Source organism: Uloborus diversus, chromosome 1 (genome assembly GCF_026930045.1).
Source record: "Uloborus diversus isolate 005 chromosome 1, Udiv.v.3.1, whole genome shotgun sequence".
Classification (NCBI taxonomy): Eukaryota; Metazoa; Arthropoda; class Arachnida; order Araneae; family Uloboridae; genus Uloborus; species Uloborus diversus.
This window is the reverse complement of record NC_072731.1, coordinates 141484155-141504222: the sequence shown is the minus strand read 5'-3', so window position 1 is coordinate 141504222 and position 20068 is coordinate 141484155. Positions and strand designations below refer to the sequence as shown.

Below are 20068 nucleotides of genomic sequence, written 5' to 3'. Positions count from 1 at the left end.
AAATGCATGCCGGAATGAAATTTTTACATGCCCAGTGTTTTGTACTTGACTTAAGGCAGATTGCTCACTGATTTGGCCAACAATTCCCAATGACTTTACGTTTGTCCAAATATGATTTTAGTAGTACCAATGAAATAAATTTTGAGCTCTGGTAAGGATGTGATAATTTTTTAATAAAATATGAAATAAAATTTTAGGCAGAAATATTTTATTATAAAATTACACGCCCACCACAAGCCCAGCCGGGCATGTCAGGGTAAGAGATTCATGCCCAATTGGGATTTTTACATGTCCTGAGCATGTTAGCAACATAATTTTTGAATAATGTTGGGAACTGGATTCCTTCGGTGCATAGTATGGGTTTTGTACAAATCTTTTGCATACAGTAAGTACTCTCCAGGGCCATCCCAAGTGATGTCAGTAGCCCAGTAAATATTTTCTGGTACCCTCTCCTCTACATACAAAATGGTGGACGTCTAATGGAAAAGTACTGAATTAATCATGTGTTTTAAAAAAGATAGGAATTAAATCTAATGTGTTAGCTTTTAAAAACTAATTCTAAAAACAAATAATACTAAAAAAAAAAAAGAAGAAGAAAGAAATAGTATAAAGCAGCAAATAGTTTATAGCACCCTCTCACATCTTGGCACCTGGCAGTGGTGCATACTGGTACCTTTGCTTGGAATTATTTTTTACATACTACATATACAGGATTATAGTCAATCAAAAAAACTAAAAGGGCTATAGGAGGGGTCCTGACCCCCCCACTCCCCTTTGCATATGGAACTGACACCTGCTGAGATCACTTCCTTTCCAGACGGTCCTGGTATTTCCCTTTGGATCTGAGAACTTATGAGAGAATTGTATTGCTATAATTGCGATGTGAATTATAGCATTTGGTAATTCACTTTCAAAAATTGCTTTTGTTTGCCTTTTGTAAGACCATGCAAAAGTTGTTGTTAACAATTTTGAAGCACAATTTTATGCTTTTATCAAATTTTAAAACAAAAAATAGGTATGTATAGCAAATAGGAGAAATCCAAGTGTTCCTTTCGAGAAAATTAAACTATCTTCTTTTTTCTAAAACTAGGTTTTGACAATCTATGGATGAGGTAGACTCATTTGCATAAGAGATTATGAAAGGTAAGTCCCTGTACTTCTTTTCAACCTTTTGTGAGTTTTTACACCGAAAACTATAGAGCTGCCATACTTATTTATTTTTTGCTATGCTTCGAGCTATTCAGTTACTATTTATTCAATTGATTAATTAGTACTTAATAGCACAGCTTTTTTTTTATATCAGTGAGTTAAATGGATATACACAATTTATATTAGAATAAAAATCCATCAAACACATTGCTTTTTTCTTCCTTTTCAGTATGTTAATGAGTTTCCCCTGAAATTCTGTACCATGTATACCAGGGGCGGCTCGTCACTATGGGCCGGGTGGGCTTGGCCCCCCAGAAAAATTGTGCACCGAAAAATAAATTATTCATAAATAACGTTTTGTATCTCAGTTAAAAAAACAACAGAAAACAAAGAATTGGGGGCGTGAAACAGATTTTAAATCTCTAAAACATTTTTCATATCGCTAATAAAATATTAGAAGTTTTCCATCTGTTAGCGTTCGCGCTTGCAAGCTTTGAGAATGATTCTTGGGGCTTCGATTGGTTTGCCCCAGCCACACCTCCGCTCCTAACCAATCACGACGACTCTACCAGACAAACCAAAACCGCAAGACGCACCACCCCAATTAATCCTCCGTGGGCAAGAATTCTCTAGCCCATGGAAGGGCAGCAGAAGGTGGGGGGAAGGATTTTAAGCACGTCACTTGTACGAAAAAACAGCTCGGAGGGCAGGAAAAAGAGAGCCCACGTGAATGAAAAAAGGGTTTCTTTTCCTCCGTCCTTCTTTTGTCTTGAATCCAGAAAGGGATTTACAATTTTATGGATTTATCGCATCTAATGCAGATTTTTATTAATTTATTTTTCTGCTTGGAACTAATATGAGCGGAATTTCTGAATGGACAGTTTATTTTCGAGTAGCACAGATCGGTTTTAAGTGTGGTACTAATTAAAAGCTCTGAATTTGTCGAAACTTTTACAAAAATCCTTCAATTCGGTGAGATCTATTCAATTTTCTGATTTGTTCTGATAATTGGCTAAAGTTAATAAGTACTAATCGTAAAATAGCCTCTATTAATTTATTTTCTATGTTAAAGTATTCTATCGCGGAACAAACTTGAATTATTTCTGTTAGACCCGGTACATCGTTTTCAGTCCTTAAAAGACATAGCGGCTACATTACCTCAAAAATTACTAAACTAATGAGTTTTGTTTATTTGAAAACTTCATATTGTTTCACAAATCATGGGAATTTCAACGCACTAGCTTAATTATTTTTAAAAAATATTGGCTTTAAGTCACTCACGCTAGGTGTGCGTTTCCTCGATGAACTTCTTTTTGAGCAATCACAAATTGCTTATTGTTTTCACTTGACCGTTGGATTACATCCGTCGTTTGATTTTATTTTTCTATGCTTATAGGGTAGGTGTCCCATCATGTGCTTCGGAATCAAATTATTTATAAACGACCCTTCTCGAAATCACACAATCCTTTTTACATGAAAGAAGTAACCAGCATACAACATCCAGCCCCTGACATTCATTTGAATTTTGACGTCTTGAACTCAAATTACGGTTGCGATAAAAGCCATTAGTAGAAACAAGAAACCGAACGAGCATTAGGATCTTATCGCAATTTGCGATTGCGAAAAGCATAATTTAAATTCAAGCTCTCACAGTTGAATTTTTTTTTTTTTTTGTGCGTTTCCATGTTATTGAAATAGTTAAGGTTTTTTTTATAGTGAAGATACAGCTTCAAAGTAATACGTTTTGCTGTCAGTACAATATACTATTTAACAAAATTGTGCATTGGATAAGCACTTTATAAATTACTAAAATGTTGAGAGTTTTTTATATCCTTGTAAACAAAATTTACTATGGAACTTTTATGATTTTTTACATAATTAACGACAGAACATTTTTAATAGGATAAGCAAGCAAATGCACAGCTTTTAAGAAATGATTATTATGATCATTTAGCAAAAACGATTTCTGAAATATGTGCAAAAACAAAAAAAAGGCCTTATAATTTTTTTATAAAATTGAAATATTCTTAAGTGTTTTGAATTTTTTAATGGCATTAAAAAAATTTATTGATTAATCAGTAAGCGCATGCAAAGATTTCAAAAAATTACACATTTTATTTAAATGCAAAAAAAAAAGAAGAATTGAACTATGAATGTGATGTGGCCCCTAGGTATTGTAATGTGGTTTCACACAATAAAAAATCAAGGATTTTTATAATCAAGAAGAATAAATTGTCAATTAATGAAACTGTTTCTAGATAAAATATTGTTGCCGATTTCTTAATTTGATTTAAGGAAGCATGGCTAAATCGAAATTAATACTACTGCGCGATCAACTTGATTGTTGTTGGTATAAAGAGTGTAATAGTAGTTTGATTAATGTTGTGTGTTGTTTATTACTAGTTGCATGGGTTGGTTGTCTTTAAATTTAGGTTGTTTACCTTGAAATTGAAAAAAAAAATATATTAATCAAGTGAATTATTTAGTAAAACACCAATTTCAAACTTTGACGCTTGAAGAGAAGCTCGAAATAAAGAAACTGCACAAGGATTATATTTTGTTGCTCAGCATTACTTACTATAGCTCTCTTCATTTTATCTGTATAAATATTATTGTGAAAGCTTTACAGAGCAGGCCCACCCGTCAAATTAAGGCACGAGCCGCCACTGATGTATACATACATATAGAGCTTAATTTCTAGAAAAAGGGAAGATGCCTTGTGGTCCTCATAATTTAGCTTCGTAAGGAAATTAGTGTACATTTCATTTACTTGAAAATTCACAAAAAGTAGAAAAGTACAGCAGTGAAGTTCTCATGATGCAAATTCAGCCCCTTATCTATAATACACATTATAAAACACATAAATCGCACAGCATTTTTGCATTGAAAAAACTCAACAAAGAATTGTTACAGAAATTATTGTTGGCACTTAAACCATAATCAGAATAATAAAAAAATAGTTCAAAAAGTAAACTGATAGTTAATGTAATAAAAATTTTCAGCGCTTGATTCCCTAACTTTTCCATTCTTTACAAGAAAATATCTGTTCTTTAAGTGTAAGAATACAGTTACCTATTCATTTCACACTGTACTCACCAACTCTTAGAATTTCCTTTGTTACACAACAAAGGAAAAAATTATAATAATCGCGCTTTCGATATTTTAGGGAGATACCGTCTGCATTTGAAAAACGTATAATATGCAAGGCTAAGACAATGTCTTGATCATATTTTCCACTCTAAAAAACAAGAACTAGCACATTGTTGCAAAACAAACTGTCCTTCAAGCTTAACTTTACAGCTGTTTCAATCATTCGCATTCAAGCCTTTCTTTTTTATTTATTTACGCTGTTGCGTAACTTCCACCCAAGAGAAGAAAAACGAAAACAACACCAAGGTTGCGTTCGATGAGCACGACCGAGAGCGACCGGTTAGTTAATCACGTGACAACTAATGATCACGTGCTCCAATCAACCAATCAACTGCTTAGAATGGTAACCACTGAGGTAACCGGTTGATCATAGAACGCTGCGGTAAGTAACCAGTTACTTACTGGTTAACCGGTGAGGTTCGTCGAACGCACCCAAGAAGGGCTCCTCTACACGCCAAAAGCATTTGTTAAAAAATATATCTATGATTTAAAAAACGCCAGAAATTTTGACCTAAAAAAACATTAGTCGTAACTTTTTTCATCAAACGAATTCAATTACGTTCAACTAAATTTTATACTGAAGTACTTTATCGATGATTTCGACTTTCGACCATAAATTTATTTATTTTCAACATTATAGTAGAGTTGGCAACTCAAACTTGTTTATCTTCTTCTTCTGGTTTCTATTTACAATTTGTTTTTTTTGGTGGAATCTGCCGTCGTGAGAGCCGCGTTTTTTTTTTTTGGAGGAGCAGAGTCTTAATAATTTGATATTTTGAGTCATTAGACTCATTTCGTCTTTTCTTCCCGGGAGGACGTTTTTATGCTGCACCAAGTATTGTAAAATTTTCTTGTTCTATTCTCTTTTTATTTTTTCCCCCCCTCTGTTTGCTTGGCATGTTTTATCACCAATGACAAATAATAAACGTAAAAGTAAGGAGTCCAATAATGAAGAGAGTCTAGTAGCGGACAAAGTTCGCAAACATGACCCCCTCATTTTCCAAAATAATGCTCCGGACACAGACAGATACAAACTCGCAATAAAAAATGGCTGTCCAAACGTTAAAATTGCCATTTCGGGAAACGAAACCCAAATTCCCACAAATAAAGGATTAAAATTCCATAAAGAGCTGGAAAAATTTACACATAAGGGAGACTTGGTCACTTTTTCCCGTAATGGAAACCTTATATTAACAACAAGCAACCAAAAGACCTTTGAAAAGGCTATACAAATCAAATCTTTTCTAGATGTAGCAGTTCACACCAGAGTTATAGATGATTATATTTGCACCAAATACATAGTCAAAGACGTAGATGTTGAATTAAAACTAGCATATATCGCTGAAAAACTGCAAGAAGATGATATTCATGTGTCGCAAATCTGCCGTTTCACAAAGAAGGGAACCAAGGAAGAAATACCAGTTATACTTATTAAAGAAATAGGAAAAAGCAATAGAGAATATATATATATCGGAAGAATCAGATACAAAGTCAACAAATTCATAGATCGTCCCAGAATATGTAAAAAATGTCTGAAAGTGGGTCACCCGGAGAAGTTTTGCAAAGGTGAAACAAGGTGCCCTGACTGCGGCGAGCAACATACTGCTTGTGGGAAAAAACCGGAGTGTTTTAGATGCAAAGGGGAACACTCGGCACTCAGCACGAACTGCCCATCCCTGACAAAAAACTTAGGAAACAATCAACTGGACTCTAGCAAAAAATCTTTTACTCAGGTTGTGGAAGGGAAAAATATTCAGAAAATCGAAGACAGCAAAGATAAAATCATATACGACTTAAAATCTGAACTAAAAAGTAGGGATAAAGAAATATCTGCATTAAAACAAGAGATAAAAAAAATTAGAATTGAAATTATTAATCTGAAGTTCAACTTGGATATCAAAAGCACCAATGATTTTGACAACTTAAATGAAAGTGAAAAAAATTTAATAAATCAATACCGGGAAACCATTCAAAAAGATGTTTTCTATAATGCTCTTGACAACGAGGCCATGATAACTAGCGAAATGGACGACATTCTTGGCTGCTCTAGCCAAAGGTTACATCCTTTGGATAGCTCCCCTGAAGGGGACATCCAAATTTAACTAGGACGTTAAGTTTTTTTTTTTTTTTTTTCCATGGGTTTTTTTTTGCTGTCCTGGAACATCCGCAGCATTTTTTCTAATTGTGACTTTCTTAAATTCCTCATTTCGTGGTCAAGCCCGACCGTTATATGCCTCCAGGAGACCTGGAGTAAGGATGTTGATTTCCCCATTTTTTCCAACTATGTTGCTTATACAAAAGAAAGATCTTCCCCTCAAAGAGGAGGAGGAGTCTGCATTCTCGTGGACAAATCTGTCCCGTCTATTGAAATCCCAGTTAACGTCAATGACTCTAGTATTGAAATTGTGAGCGTCCAAATTTTTACTGATAAAAGGAATCCCATTCAAATTATTAACTGCTATCGCCCACCTGGAAATATTAATAACGACTTCATACACATCCTGAACTCGCTGCTTAAAACAAATCAAATTTTTACTGGGGATTTCAACGCCAGGCACATTATGACAGGAGACTCCAGAAGCCACCCAAATGCCGATAAATTTTACGATTGGATCAATGAAAAACATTTAATTTTATTAAACAACACATCAGGAACTCGTATCAATCAAAATAATAATAACGCTATTCTTGATTTGATTTTTACTACAGCAAATCTAGCCCTTGATTTTGGTTTTCATATCAGCAGAGAAAATGGCAGTAGTGACCATTATCCACTTCTGTTAAAACGGAATCCTGAAAATACAACAAATGGAAAAAAGAAAAAATACACAAACTGGGATAAGGCTAAATTGAACATAGCAGAAAGTTTTCAACAATACGATCAAAACAATTTTAAAGATCCAAATAATATCGAAGATTTCAACAACATTATTAATAAAAATATTAATGAATCAACTCAAACAGTATACTACAAAGACAATAAAAATAGCATTAAATGGTGGGATATGGACTGTGCCAAGAAAAAAAAAGAAAAAAATAAAGCCCGTAACAAAGCCTTTCACACCCAAAATATTGAGGACTGGATAATGTACAAAAAAAAACTAGCAGTGTTGAGAAGGCAAGTTAAAATTTCCAAAAACAAATTCTGGTCTAAGATTAATTTTGACCTAAAAAAAAACCAAGAATATTTATCGCTCACTTAAACACCTTAAAAATAACCTTAATAGCAGAAGAATCGAAAATAACCTCGTCATTGAACACAATGGGGAGCTCATTACAGAAGCCATCAATCAAGCTAACATCTTTGCGGACTTTTTCCTTAATAAACCTTCAAAAAAGACAACAGATAATCTCAATATTTCTAGCAATCCTGACAGATGTTCCATATCTCAAGATATCACAGACCAAGAATTCATATATGTTACAAGAAACCTGAAAAATACTTCACCAGGATCTGATAAAATAAACAATAAAATGATAAAAAACCTTCCAGATGAAGGAAAAAAAATTCTCATTGCTTTTTTCAACTCAAGCTTAAGAAGCGGGAAAGTACCCGACGTTTGGAAAAAAACAATCATATATCCTATAAAAAAACCAAATAAAGATAATAAAATTGTAAACAACTATAGACCCATCGCCCTAACACAAAACTCATGCAAAATCATGGAAAAAATATTACTAGAACGCCTCAACTGGTGGGACAATAACTACAACATTTTACCCAATTTTATTTACGGTTTTAAAAAGGAAAGAAGTACAGAAGACTGCATTATTAAAATAGTCCAAGAAATAAAGAATGCTAGGAAAAACAAACTCACAACCTATCTAATTTCGCTCGACATCAAAGGAGCATATGATAACATTCAGCATAACATCTTAATCAATAAATTATACAATACAAACCTTGACATCAAGATCATTCAATGGGTACAGGACTTCCTTACTAATAGAAAATGCCTTATTAAATGGAGAAATGAAGATTCCTCAGAGAGAATTGTCCAGCAGGGCCTGCCTCAAGGAGCAATATTATCCCCTTTTCTTTTTAATTGTTTTTTACTGGATCTCGGACAAATTCAAAATAAGCACTGCTCCCTGTATGTATATGCTGATGATATTACTTGTATCATAAGCCATGAAAATGCAGATATAGCTGGAAAAATCCTGGTCAACACTATGACAAACCTTTCCGAGTGGGCAGACAAAAATCAGCTAGAATTCTCGCCCGACAAATGTGCAGCTCTCAACATGTCCCCCTTTAAAGAGAAACATAACATCACAATTAAGTTACATAATACACCTATCAAGTGGGCTAATACTCACAAAATCCTGGGGATTTATATTCAAGACAACTTAAAATGGGACAGCCACACCAATTACATTGTTCAGAAAATTTTCAAAAGTATAAACGTTATCAAGATCCTGGGAAACCAAAAAACAGGCATGAGCCACAAAAATTTACTTTCTATCATCAAGCAGGTCATCATCCCTCAAAGCAACTATGGCAGCATTGCCAGGACACTGGACACAAAAAAAAATAGGAAAAAGATTAACACAATCGAAAATAAAGCAATCAGATCAGCTTTTAAATTTAATTCTTTTGCTCCTAACGAAGTTCTCAGATATATGACCACAATAGACAAATATGAGGACAGGATCAAATGGTCTTTTATAACTTACATGCTTAAACAACACTATAAAAAAAATCCAAAAAATAAGTTCTTGTTGGAAAATTACCTTCAAGGAAGCACAAATAATATGGAACAAGAAATTCTTAATTTGGTGGAAAATTATAAAACCAGTTACCTGATTGGACAAAACAGTTACATTAAAGGGGATGACTCCAAACCTTGGGAAGGCTATAACTTTGAAGTTTTAATCAAGAAAGAATTTGTAGAGAATAGCAAAATTAATAAAGAAGCAATACAGAAATATTTTTTAAGTTACATAAATGAAAATAACGAAGCTGAGTTTTGGGCAACAGACGGCTCTAAGAATCAAAATGGAGTCGGTTTCGGTATTACTAATAAGGCCAAAACCACCACAAGAAAAATAAAACTTCCAGATATCTGCTCAGTGTTCACAGCAGAACTTGCTGCTGTTTTCTATACTGTCAAATACCTTATTGGCAATGAAAGCCACATAATAATCATTACTGATAGTTTAAGTGCAGTTCAAGCTATTAAAACAAAAAAAAATAAAGAAGATAACCTAATCACTAATACAAGAAACACTCTCATTAAAGCTTCCCAAGATAAAAAAATCACGATCACTTGGATTCCAGGTCATTCAGGCATTGATCTTAACGAGACCGCGGATAACCTTGCGAAGGAGGCAGTCAATAATAGTCATACCCCCAAACTACCCTGCACCACTTGGAAAGATTGCAAGAATCATATCAACTTCATTAAGATTAGTTATAGAGAAAAAAATTGGAAAAACAGCAAATATTATAACAAATTCAAATACAGAAAGCTGATCTTAGACAAACAGCGTAATAATGGTATTTTCAACAAGAAGCAGGAGATCCTGATTAATAGATTAATTACCAACTGCTATCTCACTAAAGAAAAACTTTACAAAATGAGATTAGAGCACAGCCCTATGTGTAACTCATGCAAAGAAACTGACACTATCCATCATCGTCTTTATGTCTGCACCAAGTTTAAAGCTATTAGAGACTCTTTAAAAAACCAAATTCCGCCCAATCTTCTTATATATGCCAATGATTTTCTTGCCTACCCGCTGCTTTGCTTGCATGGCTTTTGCTCCTCTGTTTTATCCATCTTCCTCCAATAATTCTCCTTTTTCTGGTTTTCCTCTGCTCCTCCTGTTTGAGGTTTTGTGCTCCCTTTTCTTAATTTTTTAATCCTGTTTCAGTTTTTATGAAGGCAAGGCGCCTGGCACGCAGTCCTTCGTTTTCTGAAAGGGGTTAGAGGCCCCTGGAATAGTAATAGTAGTTCTTCTTCTGGTTTTGTTATTATGACATAAGCACAGAACACAGAAGCCAGAAAGTATATGACAGATTAATTTGAAACTGACACGCATTCGTGTGTTTTTTATGTATCATCTTCTCTGATTATCTGATGCTTTCTTCTAATGAGGGGAAACCGTCTAATGGCAGAGGAGAAGTGAACGTTTTTCAAATTCATTCAGTAAATCACATTTAATCTGATGTGAGTTAATGTAAAATTATATCATGTTCGCTATGGTGAATGTGGCTATCAACCATGGTTCGAAAATATCATGATATTTTCGAAAATATCCGATATTTTGATATATATATCCGATATTTTCAATTAGCACAAACTAGTCTTCCAAATAGTAAATGTATTCTCAAATCACTCTTTATTTTCTTGTATTATAATTACAATATGTATACTTAAAATTAAGGCTTCTTTCATTACTTATATTTAGTATTTCATTTTAAATTTCTATCAATTTTAATTTTGTTATTTAGGATTAGCTGTTTTATTCATTTTTCTTCTGTTAGCTACTTTTGCAATTACATGATTCAGAAATAAAATGTATACATTAGTTGGTGCACAGTCATAAGACATTTTCTTTTTTCTGGGCAATGTTTAACATTTAACCAGGCACTTTTAATATGAATTGAAATTGTTGCATTACATAATAATTTTATGAATATAAAATACACGTGAAGTAGGAGTATTATATTACTTTATTTTGTTAATGATGTATTAATACAACATAAAAATATAGTACATAACTTTTTGGTTATTTTGAATAATAAATGAATAAATTTACTTTTTATATTGAAAGAACCAAAGTTGAAAAAATAAATATCGAAAACATCAAAATATCATGATATTTTCAAAATTAATATTGGATATATATCGTGATATATATCATAATATATATCCACTGATATATATCGGCAGACCCTGCTATCAAACGGTTGTAAATTATAGATATCCTTACATAAGAATTTGTATTTAAATTTTAATCCTGCTAATAATGCTTTTTTTTTTTTTTTTTTAATGTATCCAAAGCAAGTAAAGAACCAACTGGATATTATTATGACACTAATGAGAAGAAATAGGTCCAGAATTTCTGCTAATTTCTTTTCTTATAAAATTAAGATTGAAAATTTTTCGAAAAAAAAATTAAGTTTTCTTAATTGAAAAAAATTATTAAGACAAAAGCTTTGCTCATCTGAGAGAACCATAAGAAGACGTGTTAGTCCTCTCCAGTTCATGCAAAGAAAGTGATGTTTTCTAAAGAATCAATTTATTTATTTTTACTTTGAATTTCCCAACATTGTTGACATGCATACTAAGATAAAAAAATATAAAGTATCTGCACACACAGCTCAAAACTATCTTTAAGTATTTAAAAACAAAAAGTGGATAGGGAAAATTTTCAGTAATGCAATGCTTATTGTACTTTCAATCATGTATTCATGAAAGCAAGAGATTAATTTCATCAACTTATCTACAGATTTTCAATGAAAACCATTGTTTAAAATTGATATTAATTTAAAAATTTTGGGCGAAGTACATATTTGCAGAAAATGTATCTGCATAGTGGCAAATGTATCTGTGCACGGCATGCGCGTGTGCATCTACATTATCTAGCTATGCTGACATAACACAAAATAAGCTTTTATTATGTATGCTTTGCTTTGTCAGTCAATGAAATACATGATTTAATTGTACTTTTCTGTTTTTAGAAAGAATGTTGAGGTCATTGGAATTGTTGCAAAATGGGATCATCAGCTCTAGGTCTTTTCAGTATGCAATAACGACTGATCGTTTGTTTGATTTGGAATTGAGCAATCACTGCAAACTACAGGAGCAATATTCTGGTGGCATTAACTGTTTGGATATAGATAGAGTAGAAGAACGATTGTAAGCTATTATTTTTGTCACTTGATTTCAAATACTTATGCATTGCACTGTTCTTTTAAAAATTTAATACATCTATAAGACATTGTATGTCAGAATTTCATCAAGTTATTGTAAAAGTGTTTGGCACTTGTGTGTTATCATAACCATTTCTTTGTCATTGTTATATTTGGTAAAGATGTTCCTCTGTTATAAAACTTATTAAAGCACCCATATAGCAAAATGTCGCTAAGCTTGTAATTGCCCCTTTTTCATTCTCCATCCATATTAAGAAATCAACTTATGTCTGAAATGATCAGCAGGTGCCACATTTCTGTGGTCTGACTGTAGTTATAGCTGCCATTGTACGACCATTCCAGTAAAATGATATCAAACTGTCACAACATAGTTGTGTTGAGGCACAAGTTCTCACAATTTTTTACCATCATTATTCATCTCTTAATACAGTAAAACATGTAAATTTTACCACCCTTTTCAGTTAACCACGTGTGTCAAGAGCAGAACTACTCCTATTTTATAATGAAGGAAAACCTTTGTATCTTGACCACCTGTCTATGTTGACCACTAGTACATATGCGCAAAATTTGGCTGTAATTATTGTAAAAACCCTTTGTAAGTTGAAACTTGATTACATTTGTCTTTTTTTTTTTGAATAAATAATCAAAATAAATAAATTGTCAAGTATATTTATTATGCTATGATAAATAAGTTGAAGAAATGTTTTGTTAAGAAACAGCTTGCAGTAGTAATTAATGATGAAAAAGAATGAAAAATTATGTTTTAAACTAATTTTGTATTTTAAATAGTGCTTTATATTAAATAAGAAACTTTTGAGAACTAATCAGATTTGTATTTTTACAATTTAAATTTTTGCATGGAGGGTCTTTAGGATTGTGATAGATAGAGTAGCTCAAAAATGGAAGTGGGGAAACGTATGCATTGCATTGAGATCCCCAAAACAGAACCTAAAAAAGAAATGTGACTTCCTTATTTGGATTTAGAATTTTTTTCTGATTTTAACATAGAGAATTTCAGGCTCCTAAATTCTTAAAGAGTAAAGAAAAAAAGTTGAAGAAAATGAGAATTCCTTTTTTCACATTTTTTTTCAAAATCCACACCTTCAATATTATACCCTCATTTCTCATTACATCAAAGAACAAGTTGATATGTTTCCGAACAATGATCTCTGCTTTTGGAGTAATTTAAAAATGAAAAAACTTGTTGATTAATTATAAGACAACTTCAATGATGAATTTCCAATGTTTAAAGATTTTTTTTTTTTTTTATAAAAAAAGTTGGGTGCAATTTTTGAGTCACTTACTGAAAGAAATATTACAATAATAAGAACTTTCAATAAAAATTCTCTATAGAAACATCAGAAACTAAGGGGTTCTGACTTAAACATAAGAACCTTTTGCTCAAACCTTACCTTTTACTCGAAAAACAAAAGGTAGCATTCTTTTTTATTTTGTAATTTTAATGTTGTTTATATTTTATTGTTACTTTTTTTTTGTATGCTTCTCAATATGCATGTACCTGAAGCAGTAAATGTGAATTCACTAATTCAGTTCCTTTTTGTTTAGTTTGCTTTCCGGTTCCAAAGATGGCTCTGTTTGCATTCATGATTTACAAAATGATACAGGCAGATTTTGCCATACTTCCAACATTGTTTGCCGTGTTCGGAGGTAATTAGTTATTCATGACTTTCTTCCTCATTTATTATAGGTGTTCTAAAACTTCACTTCTTTTGCTTTATTAAATTTACTTATTCATCTAAAATTTTATAGACAAAAAATATTATGTGGACAAGGATAAAGGGGAAAGTAATGCTGTTGTTTTTTCAAACAAATATTTTTTAAAAGTTTTTATTTTTGATAAAGAATATAATTACTTTCATTATCAAAAAGCCTTTTGCCATCTGCTATACAAATTTTCTATCTTTGACAGAGAAAAGTCAACTGATTTTTGAAGGGAAAACTCTTTTTTTTTCTACTTTATTCACGTGTTTGAAGGAAATATGTACTGAATACTGATATTTTAATGCTCTTCCTTGTAGGCAATCAAGATATGCTCACAAATATAGTGTGGAGACAGTTCAATGGCATCCTTTTGATACTGGCTTATTCACTTCCAGTGGTATGGATTGTGTGCTCAAAATCTGGGATACTAACAGCTTGAAGCCTGCTGACAAAATCCATCTTGGTCATAAAATATTCAGTCACAATGTCTCTTTCATTGCTACACATTCTCTGATTGCTGGTAATAAAAAAAATTCTATAGTTTTTTATGTTATGTATCATGTCCACGTGTTGAACTTTTCTGGGACTGCCCCAGAATTCGAAGCTTTTGATCTAAAGAATGCTGTAATTCTCCTATTTCTGAAAATTTTATGATTTTAAATGAGTTGAATTATGCATGCTGAATTATGTGCCTTTAACTCTCAAGAAATGCAATAAAAAATGTTTGATAAAAAATAAGCAAAGTGGATGTTCAAAGTGCAGTAAACAGGTGGTTTCAAATGCAGGAAGCATCAAGAATTATGAGAAGAAAGTACAGATAAAAATATAATTCAAATTCTTCCAGACTTTTTTCAACCAAAAGTAGATGCAATGAAACTATCGCTGTAGGCAGTAATTGCAAAAAGAGACTGGAAAGATTATCCCCTAAATATTGTGATAGTTTAATATAGTATGAAAGTATTTTTGTTTCAACAAAAATGTACCATAATTTGTTAACAGACATCCCAAATGACCATTGTTTCTTTGATGACTCCATTTGCCTACACACCTGTTCAGTCCCTGTTCAACCTAAATGTTGCACTTTTTACGGTTTTGGATCTTGATCAATTTTAAGTATATGTTATGAACAAGTTCAAACATTCCCCCCCCCCCATTAAAATCAATATATGTGTTTCTAGAGCTAACATAGACGTGCAATTATATCTCATTATACAGTCACATTGATATCATTCTCAGATAGCTAAGTTTTATTCCTATTTCCAAGCTAACATCATGTGCTTTTATCAAGCAAATGAAAATAATTGATATTATATAGTAAATGTTTCCAAAAGTGTCAAAAATAGGTGGACTTTTAATTAGATGTCAGAAAATGTTATTTTCAGTTTTGATTTACATTTTTACGAAACCTTCGCATCAAAAGAAATAAAAAAAAGGTAATTTAATTTACAAACGAATTTTTTTATGGAATATATGGAATAATGTATATAGCATATTCAAAAGATTTGAGGGTACCTGCATTGCTTGTATGTGTGTAATAAAAAATTCATATTGGATGACTCTGTCGCATTTTGATAGTGAACAAAATAAGAATTTGTAACACACTTTTATATTTCATTAAAGTTAACTTTTTCAAATTGTGACTGAAAATAAGAAAATTGCCATTCTGCAAGGGAAGTTATCGTTAAATACTTTCCCTTTCAAAAGTACTGTGCTAACAAGGGCACCCTTATGGGAAGTAAAGGTCACTGTGGCTTTCCAAAAATGTCTTTATTTGTCAAATTCTTTCTGACAATTCGGCAAATTTAGAGACAGCATAGTGTTGCAAAGTGCCGTTTTTTTCATTTTTCATATTTTTAAAATCATGTTCAATGGCTCTTCTCATTAGATGCTTGCATGCTTTGTGCATTTTATAAAATTAAGAACTTAATAAAATTAAGAGTTTTATTTCAGCCAATCGAAAAATTCCCCCCTCCAAAAATTTAAGTTTGGACCGTGCCTGGTTGCTAATGATTCATAATGAACTTCCCACTGGTTTTAGAAGCATTACCCATATTCAGCATATTCAGTTTACAGAAATGCTCAGTTTTTATACTTTGAATATACTCCTTATAGGTACACAATGAATTCTTAAAATTTTTAATTTTATGTAAAATCGAGAGAATCAAAGTTTTTTTTTTTAATGACATAATTTAAAGGATTATGAGAGGCCTATGATTGTCTATCATAACCTTGCAATAGGTTTATATTGTTATTGATATTATTACTTTATATTTATGTATTTTGAGTTTTAGTTCTTTCTCATTTCAATAGTATATATATCAATGGTTATGATAATACATCTATTAGGGGTTGTTTGTCATTAAAAATACTTTTACAAATAAGTATATCTTATTGTTATTATATAACTGTTTTTAAATTAACACATTTTCAGAATTTTATCTTAGAAGCACTACTATTTTATTTCTTTTATTTTCTATTCCTTTTAGCTGCAATGCATCATCCTCATGTTCTTTTAATTGATCCCATATCTGGTGCAAAATCTCATGAACTTCGTGCTCATCGAGGACATGTCACTTGTGTCCGATGGTCACCTCTTGCAGAACACCTGCTTGCAACTGGGGGTACTGATAATAAAATATTCCTTTGGGACATTAGATCTGCTAAAGGCCACTTAAGTACTTTTGACCAACACAATGGTGTCAAAGTTAGCGGCAAAAAGGATGTTGTTACTGCTCACAATGGTATTGTCAACTGCATAAGATTCACAGATGATGGCTTGTACATGATGTCATACGGAACTGACAGCCGCATAAGACTGTGGGACGTTGCAACATGCTGCAATACTTACGTGAATTTTGGTTTGGTTGCCAATAATCATGAGTTTCGCCAACGTGGTGTTGCCATATCTTGTGACTCAAATCCTCCTACAGTTTTTGTTCCATCTTCAAACTATATATATGCTTATGATTTATTTACCGGTTTAAAACTGAGAGCTTTGGTTGGACACTACAGTTTTGTAAACAGCTGTGCATACCGCTCTACTACACATCAGCTTTATACCGCAGGAAGTGATATGAATATCCTTCTGTGGACACCGGATGTTGAAAGAGAATTACTCGAAGATTCAGCATTGGGCAGGCCCATTGATCGTCAAAGAAGTTCCCCCATTCATTCTGATAATTGGTCAGATGATGACTGATCTTATTTTTCAAGTGCATGTTTTGTAAACTATTTCATATATTATGAACTTTTCTAATTTATTATGTACATTGAAATTGCTGATGAACAGATTTATTTATTGGCTTGGTTCTATTAAGTTTAATGTTTAGTGCACTATAGCATTCTAAGGCTGTAGTGCACCAAAAAATTGTTATTTATTTGTTGATTCATAGTACATTATCATTATTTATGTCACATGTACTGCTGCATTTTTCTTTTGTTTCTGAGTTATAAATCAACAGTGAAATCAATTTTGACATTTGTATAACCTGAATGTAAACACACACACACACACCTATATATATATATATATATATATTAAAGGGGGAAATGTGAAAGAAATAACCTCAAATAAGAAGATTTAAAAAAATTGAAGTTAAAATCAACTCAAAAAGACTTTGAAGTGCTCAAAATTTGATTTAGGAATGGAAAAGAAATTCTACGTACTAAATCTTCAAGTAAAACTTTAAAAAAATTTTTGGGCTTGGAAAAAATACTCATGAACAATGCATTTCCTAAAAAAATGAATTCAGATTGTTGAATTTACAGGAATATAAACAAATTTATACCTTTTGTTTTGTTTTTTTATGGCACATGAATTGATGATTAAAAGATGTAATTATTTGATGAAAGCTTGTAAACTTGTACATTCAAAAAAATGTAAAAAGGGATTTATTGAACTCATTAAATATTTATATATTTATTTACTAAACTAAAATTACTATTTGTCAACAGGAAAATTATGCAACCTTACTTAGAATCTGAATTGTATAAAAATGTTCCCTGCCCTTCCCCCCTCCGCCCCTTTTTTCCCCAAAAATACGTTAATAAAAAGGAGATATATAGCTATGCTGCAAAACTCAAAAGTTGTCTATTTTAATATTGAACACTAGTGGTACCCGCACGGCTTTGCCCGCAATAGGAAATTGAAAAGGTCTTTTGGTTCGCCTGTATATTTACAAATAATGTATGGTGAATTTTCTCACCAATTGGCTTGTACCCATGTTACGGTTCCACGTTATGATAATTTCGTGTCTCGCCAATTGGCTTGTGCCCATGTTACAGTTCCACGTTATGATAATTTCGTAATTTACTCGTCCATCTTATGATAATTTTTTTCTTAAAATTTGAATAGAAAGCGAACCACATCGAATTTTCGAAAAATCGCTTTGAGGTGCATACCCCCATGCTACAAACTAACTTTGTGCCAAATTTCATGAAAATTGGCCGAACGGTCTAGGCGCTATGTGCGTCACAGAGATCCTAACAGACAGACAGAGAGACTTTCAGTTTTATTATTAGTAAAGATTTTAGCTGCTTTAACGTGGAAGTTGTTAATATTTTAAAAATAATTCATGTTAATAGGTAATTGCCTATTTCTGTATTCATATGGTTCATATTATGTACGTAGTGTATTGTTATAAATATTCTAAAAGTTTTGGAACCGAAATGCTGTAAGCAGGATATGATTAATTTAATATATTTCTCATAGAGTTAATAATGTGCTTATATAGTCATCTATACAGTTTCCTCCTGAAATAATACAATGATACATTTTCTTATTTGATTACTATTTACAGCAGAGACACGTGAAAAATGTCTATTTATGAGGAATAATGAACAGTATAAATTGCAAATTATAAGGATCTGCTAATGTACCGTCTTTATGTTCATTTCAGTATCAAATTTAAAATTTCAAATGGTAACCCCTTTTTTTTTATAACAGATTTGTAATCAGCATTGAAATTAAAAATGTCTAACAAATTTTCTCGTAATTTGATTTCCCTGTGAAAATTCTCCTCATAATGTTAAGATGTTTCTTGTTTTATTTGTTTATGATATTTAACTTATAATGCTCACGGTACTGTTGACTTTTCAAATGAAGTTATGAACCAACTCCTCGGTTTAAAAATATCAATTTGATTTTTTGAGCAAAATTTCTGTCCAATCCGAGCGATGCTTTATTGAGATCCATTGGATTTTTTTACCTCACACTTTTGCGTACCAAATGATAATTGCTAATTGGAGTCTGATTTTGTAGTGCTCTACAATTTGTGTTCGTAGTTCGAGTAAACTACTAGTTTAATTAAAAAAACAGTGCTTTCTTAAAAACCCAACTTTTTCTATTTGACATAAAATTTGTGTTTTTAGAAGAATAAAGTCAATGGTGCTTGGCTCCTTACAATCCTGAAATCCTGCAGAATTGGAAGTCCTTTATTTGAGTCTTGACACTTGGAAGTCAATAAATTTAAATGAAGAACAAATTCTTTAACCTTATAAAAATCATTGAAAACTTCACATTGTATTAAACTTATAATGGATGAATAACATCTGAAACATTGCAGTCACCACATATACCGTACTTAAAAAAGAAAAACAAAAAGAAAATTTAATTCTTAGCAGGAAAATAAAATAAGGTGAACATTAGTTAAACTGAGTGGTCTTTAAATTATACTCCCTATACTCTGGGGTTTCGTGGCACATAGGTGCCAGGACTTGATTCCCTCCTAGAAAAGCGACTGAACATTTATCCGGGGCCGTGTGGCAGGTAAGTTAATATTAAGGTTTTAGGGTAGAATTAATACAATTGATCAAATTCATAAAATACAATATGAAATATCTTTGAATATTCAACTGTAAATTTCTGCATTTCAAGGAATCTGCAGTTGAACAGGTCTATGTTATAGAAGGTGTAAAATCTATTTCTGCCACTGTCATGTAAGAGTAATTTTGATGGCAAACGGTCATGAAATAACAGTTGTTATCCTGCATTCGCTTTCTAAGTGATCTGGAAGAGAGCATATCCCCCTTTATCTTCAATGTTGTGTTACTTATAGTTTAATGTTTGTTATACACTGCTCACTTTGAAGTCTTAAAAGTCATAAACATTGGTATGAACACCATCCTTTTCGTATTACAACTGCATTCAGTGCTTTGTTCCCTCAA

The 20068-nt window shown here is 32.1% G+C and overlaps 2 protein-coding genes across 2 annotated transcripts in view; one reads left to right on the top strand and one right to left on the bottom strand.

Moving 5' to 3' along the window:
* The window catches only part of LOC129221755 (alkaline ceramidase 2-like), a 33411-nt gene extending 28938 nt beyond the window's left edge, over positions 1-4473 (bottom strand). Inside the window, exon 1 of the mRNA XM_054856191.1 lies at positions 4246-4473. The gene's annotated coding sequence lies outside the window, so the exon portion shown is untranslated. The remainder of the gene's footprint in view (positions 1-4245) is intronic.
* Positions 4474-10359: 5886 nt separating this feature from the next.
* Positions 10360-20068, top strand: LOC129221739 (DNA excision repair protein ERCC-8-like). The gene is made up of 5 exons (XM_054856190.1): positions 10360-10472; positions 11990-12167; positions 13748-13849; positions 14221-14423; positions 16390-20068. Exons 2-5 carry the CDS (start codon positions 11995-11997, stop codon positions 17100-17102), a joined length of 1191 nt encoding a protein of 396 aa, XP_054712165.1. The 5' UTR covers positions 10360-10472; positions 11990-11994; the 3' UTR covers positions 17103-20068.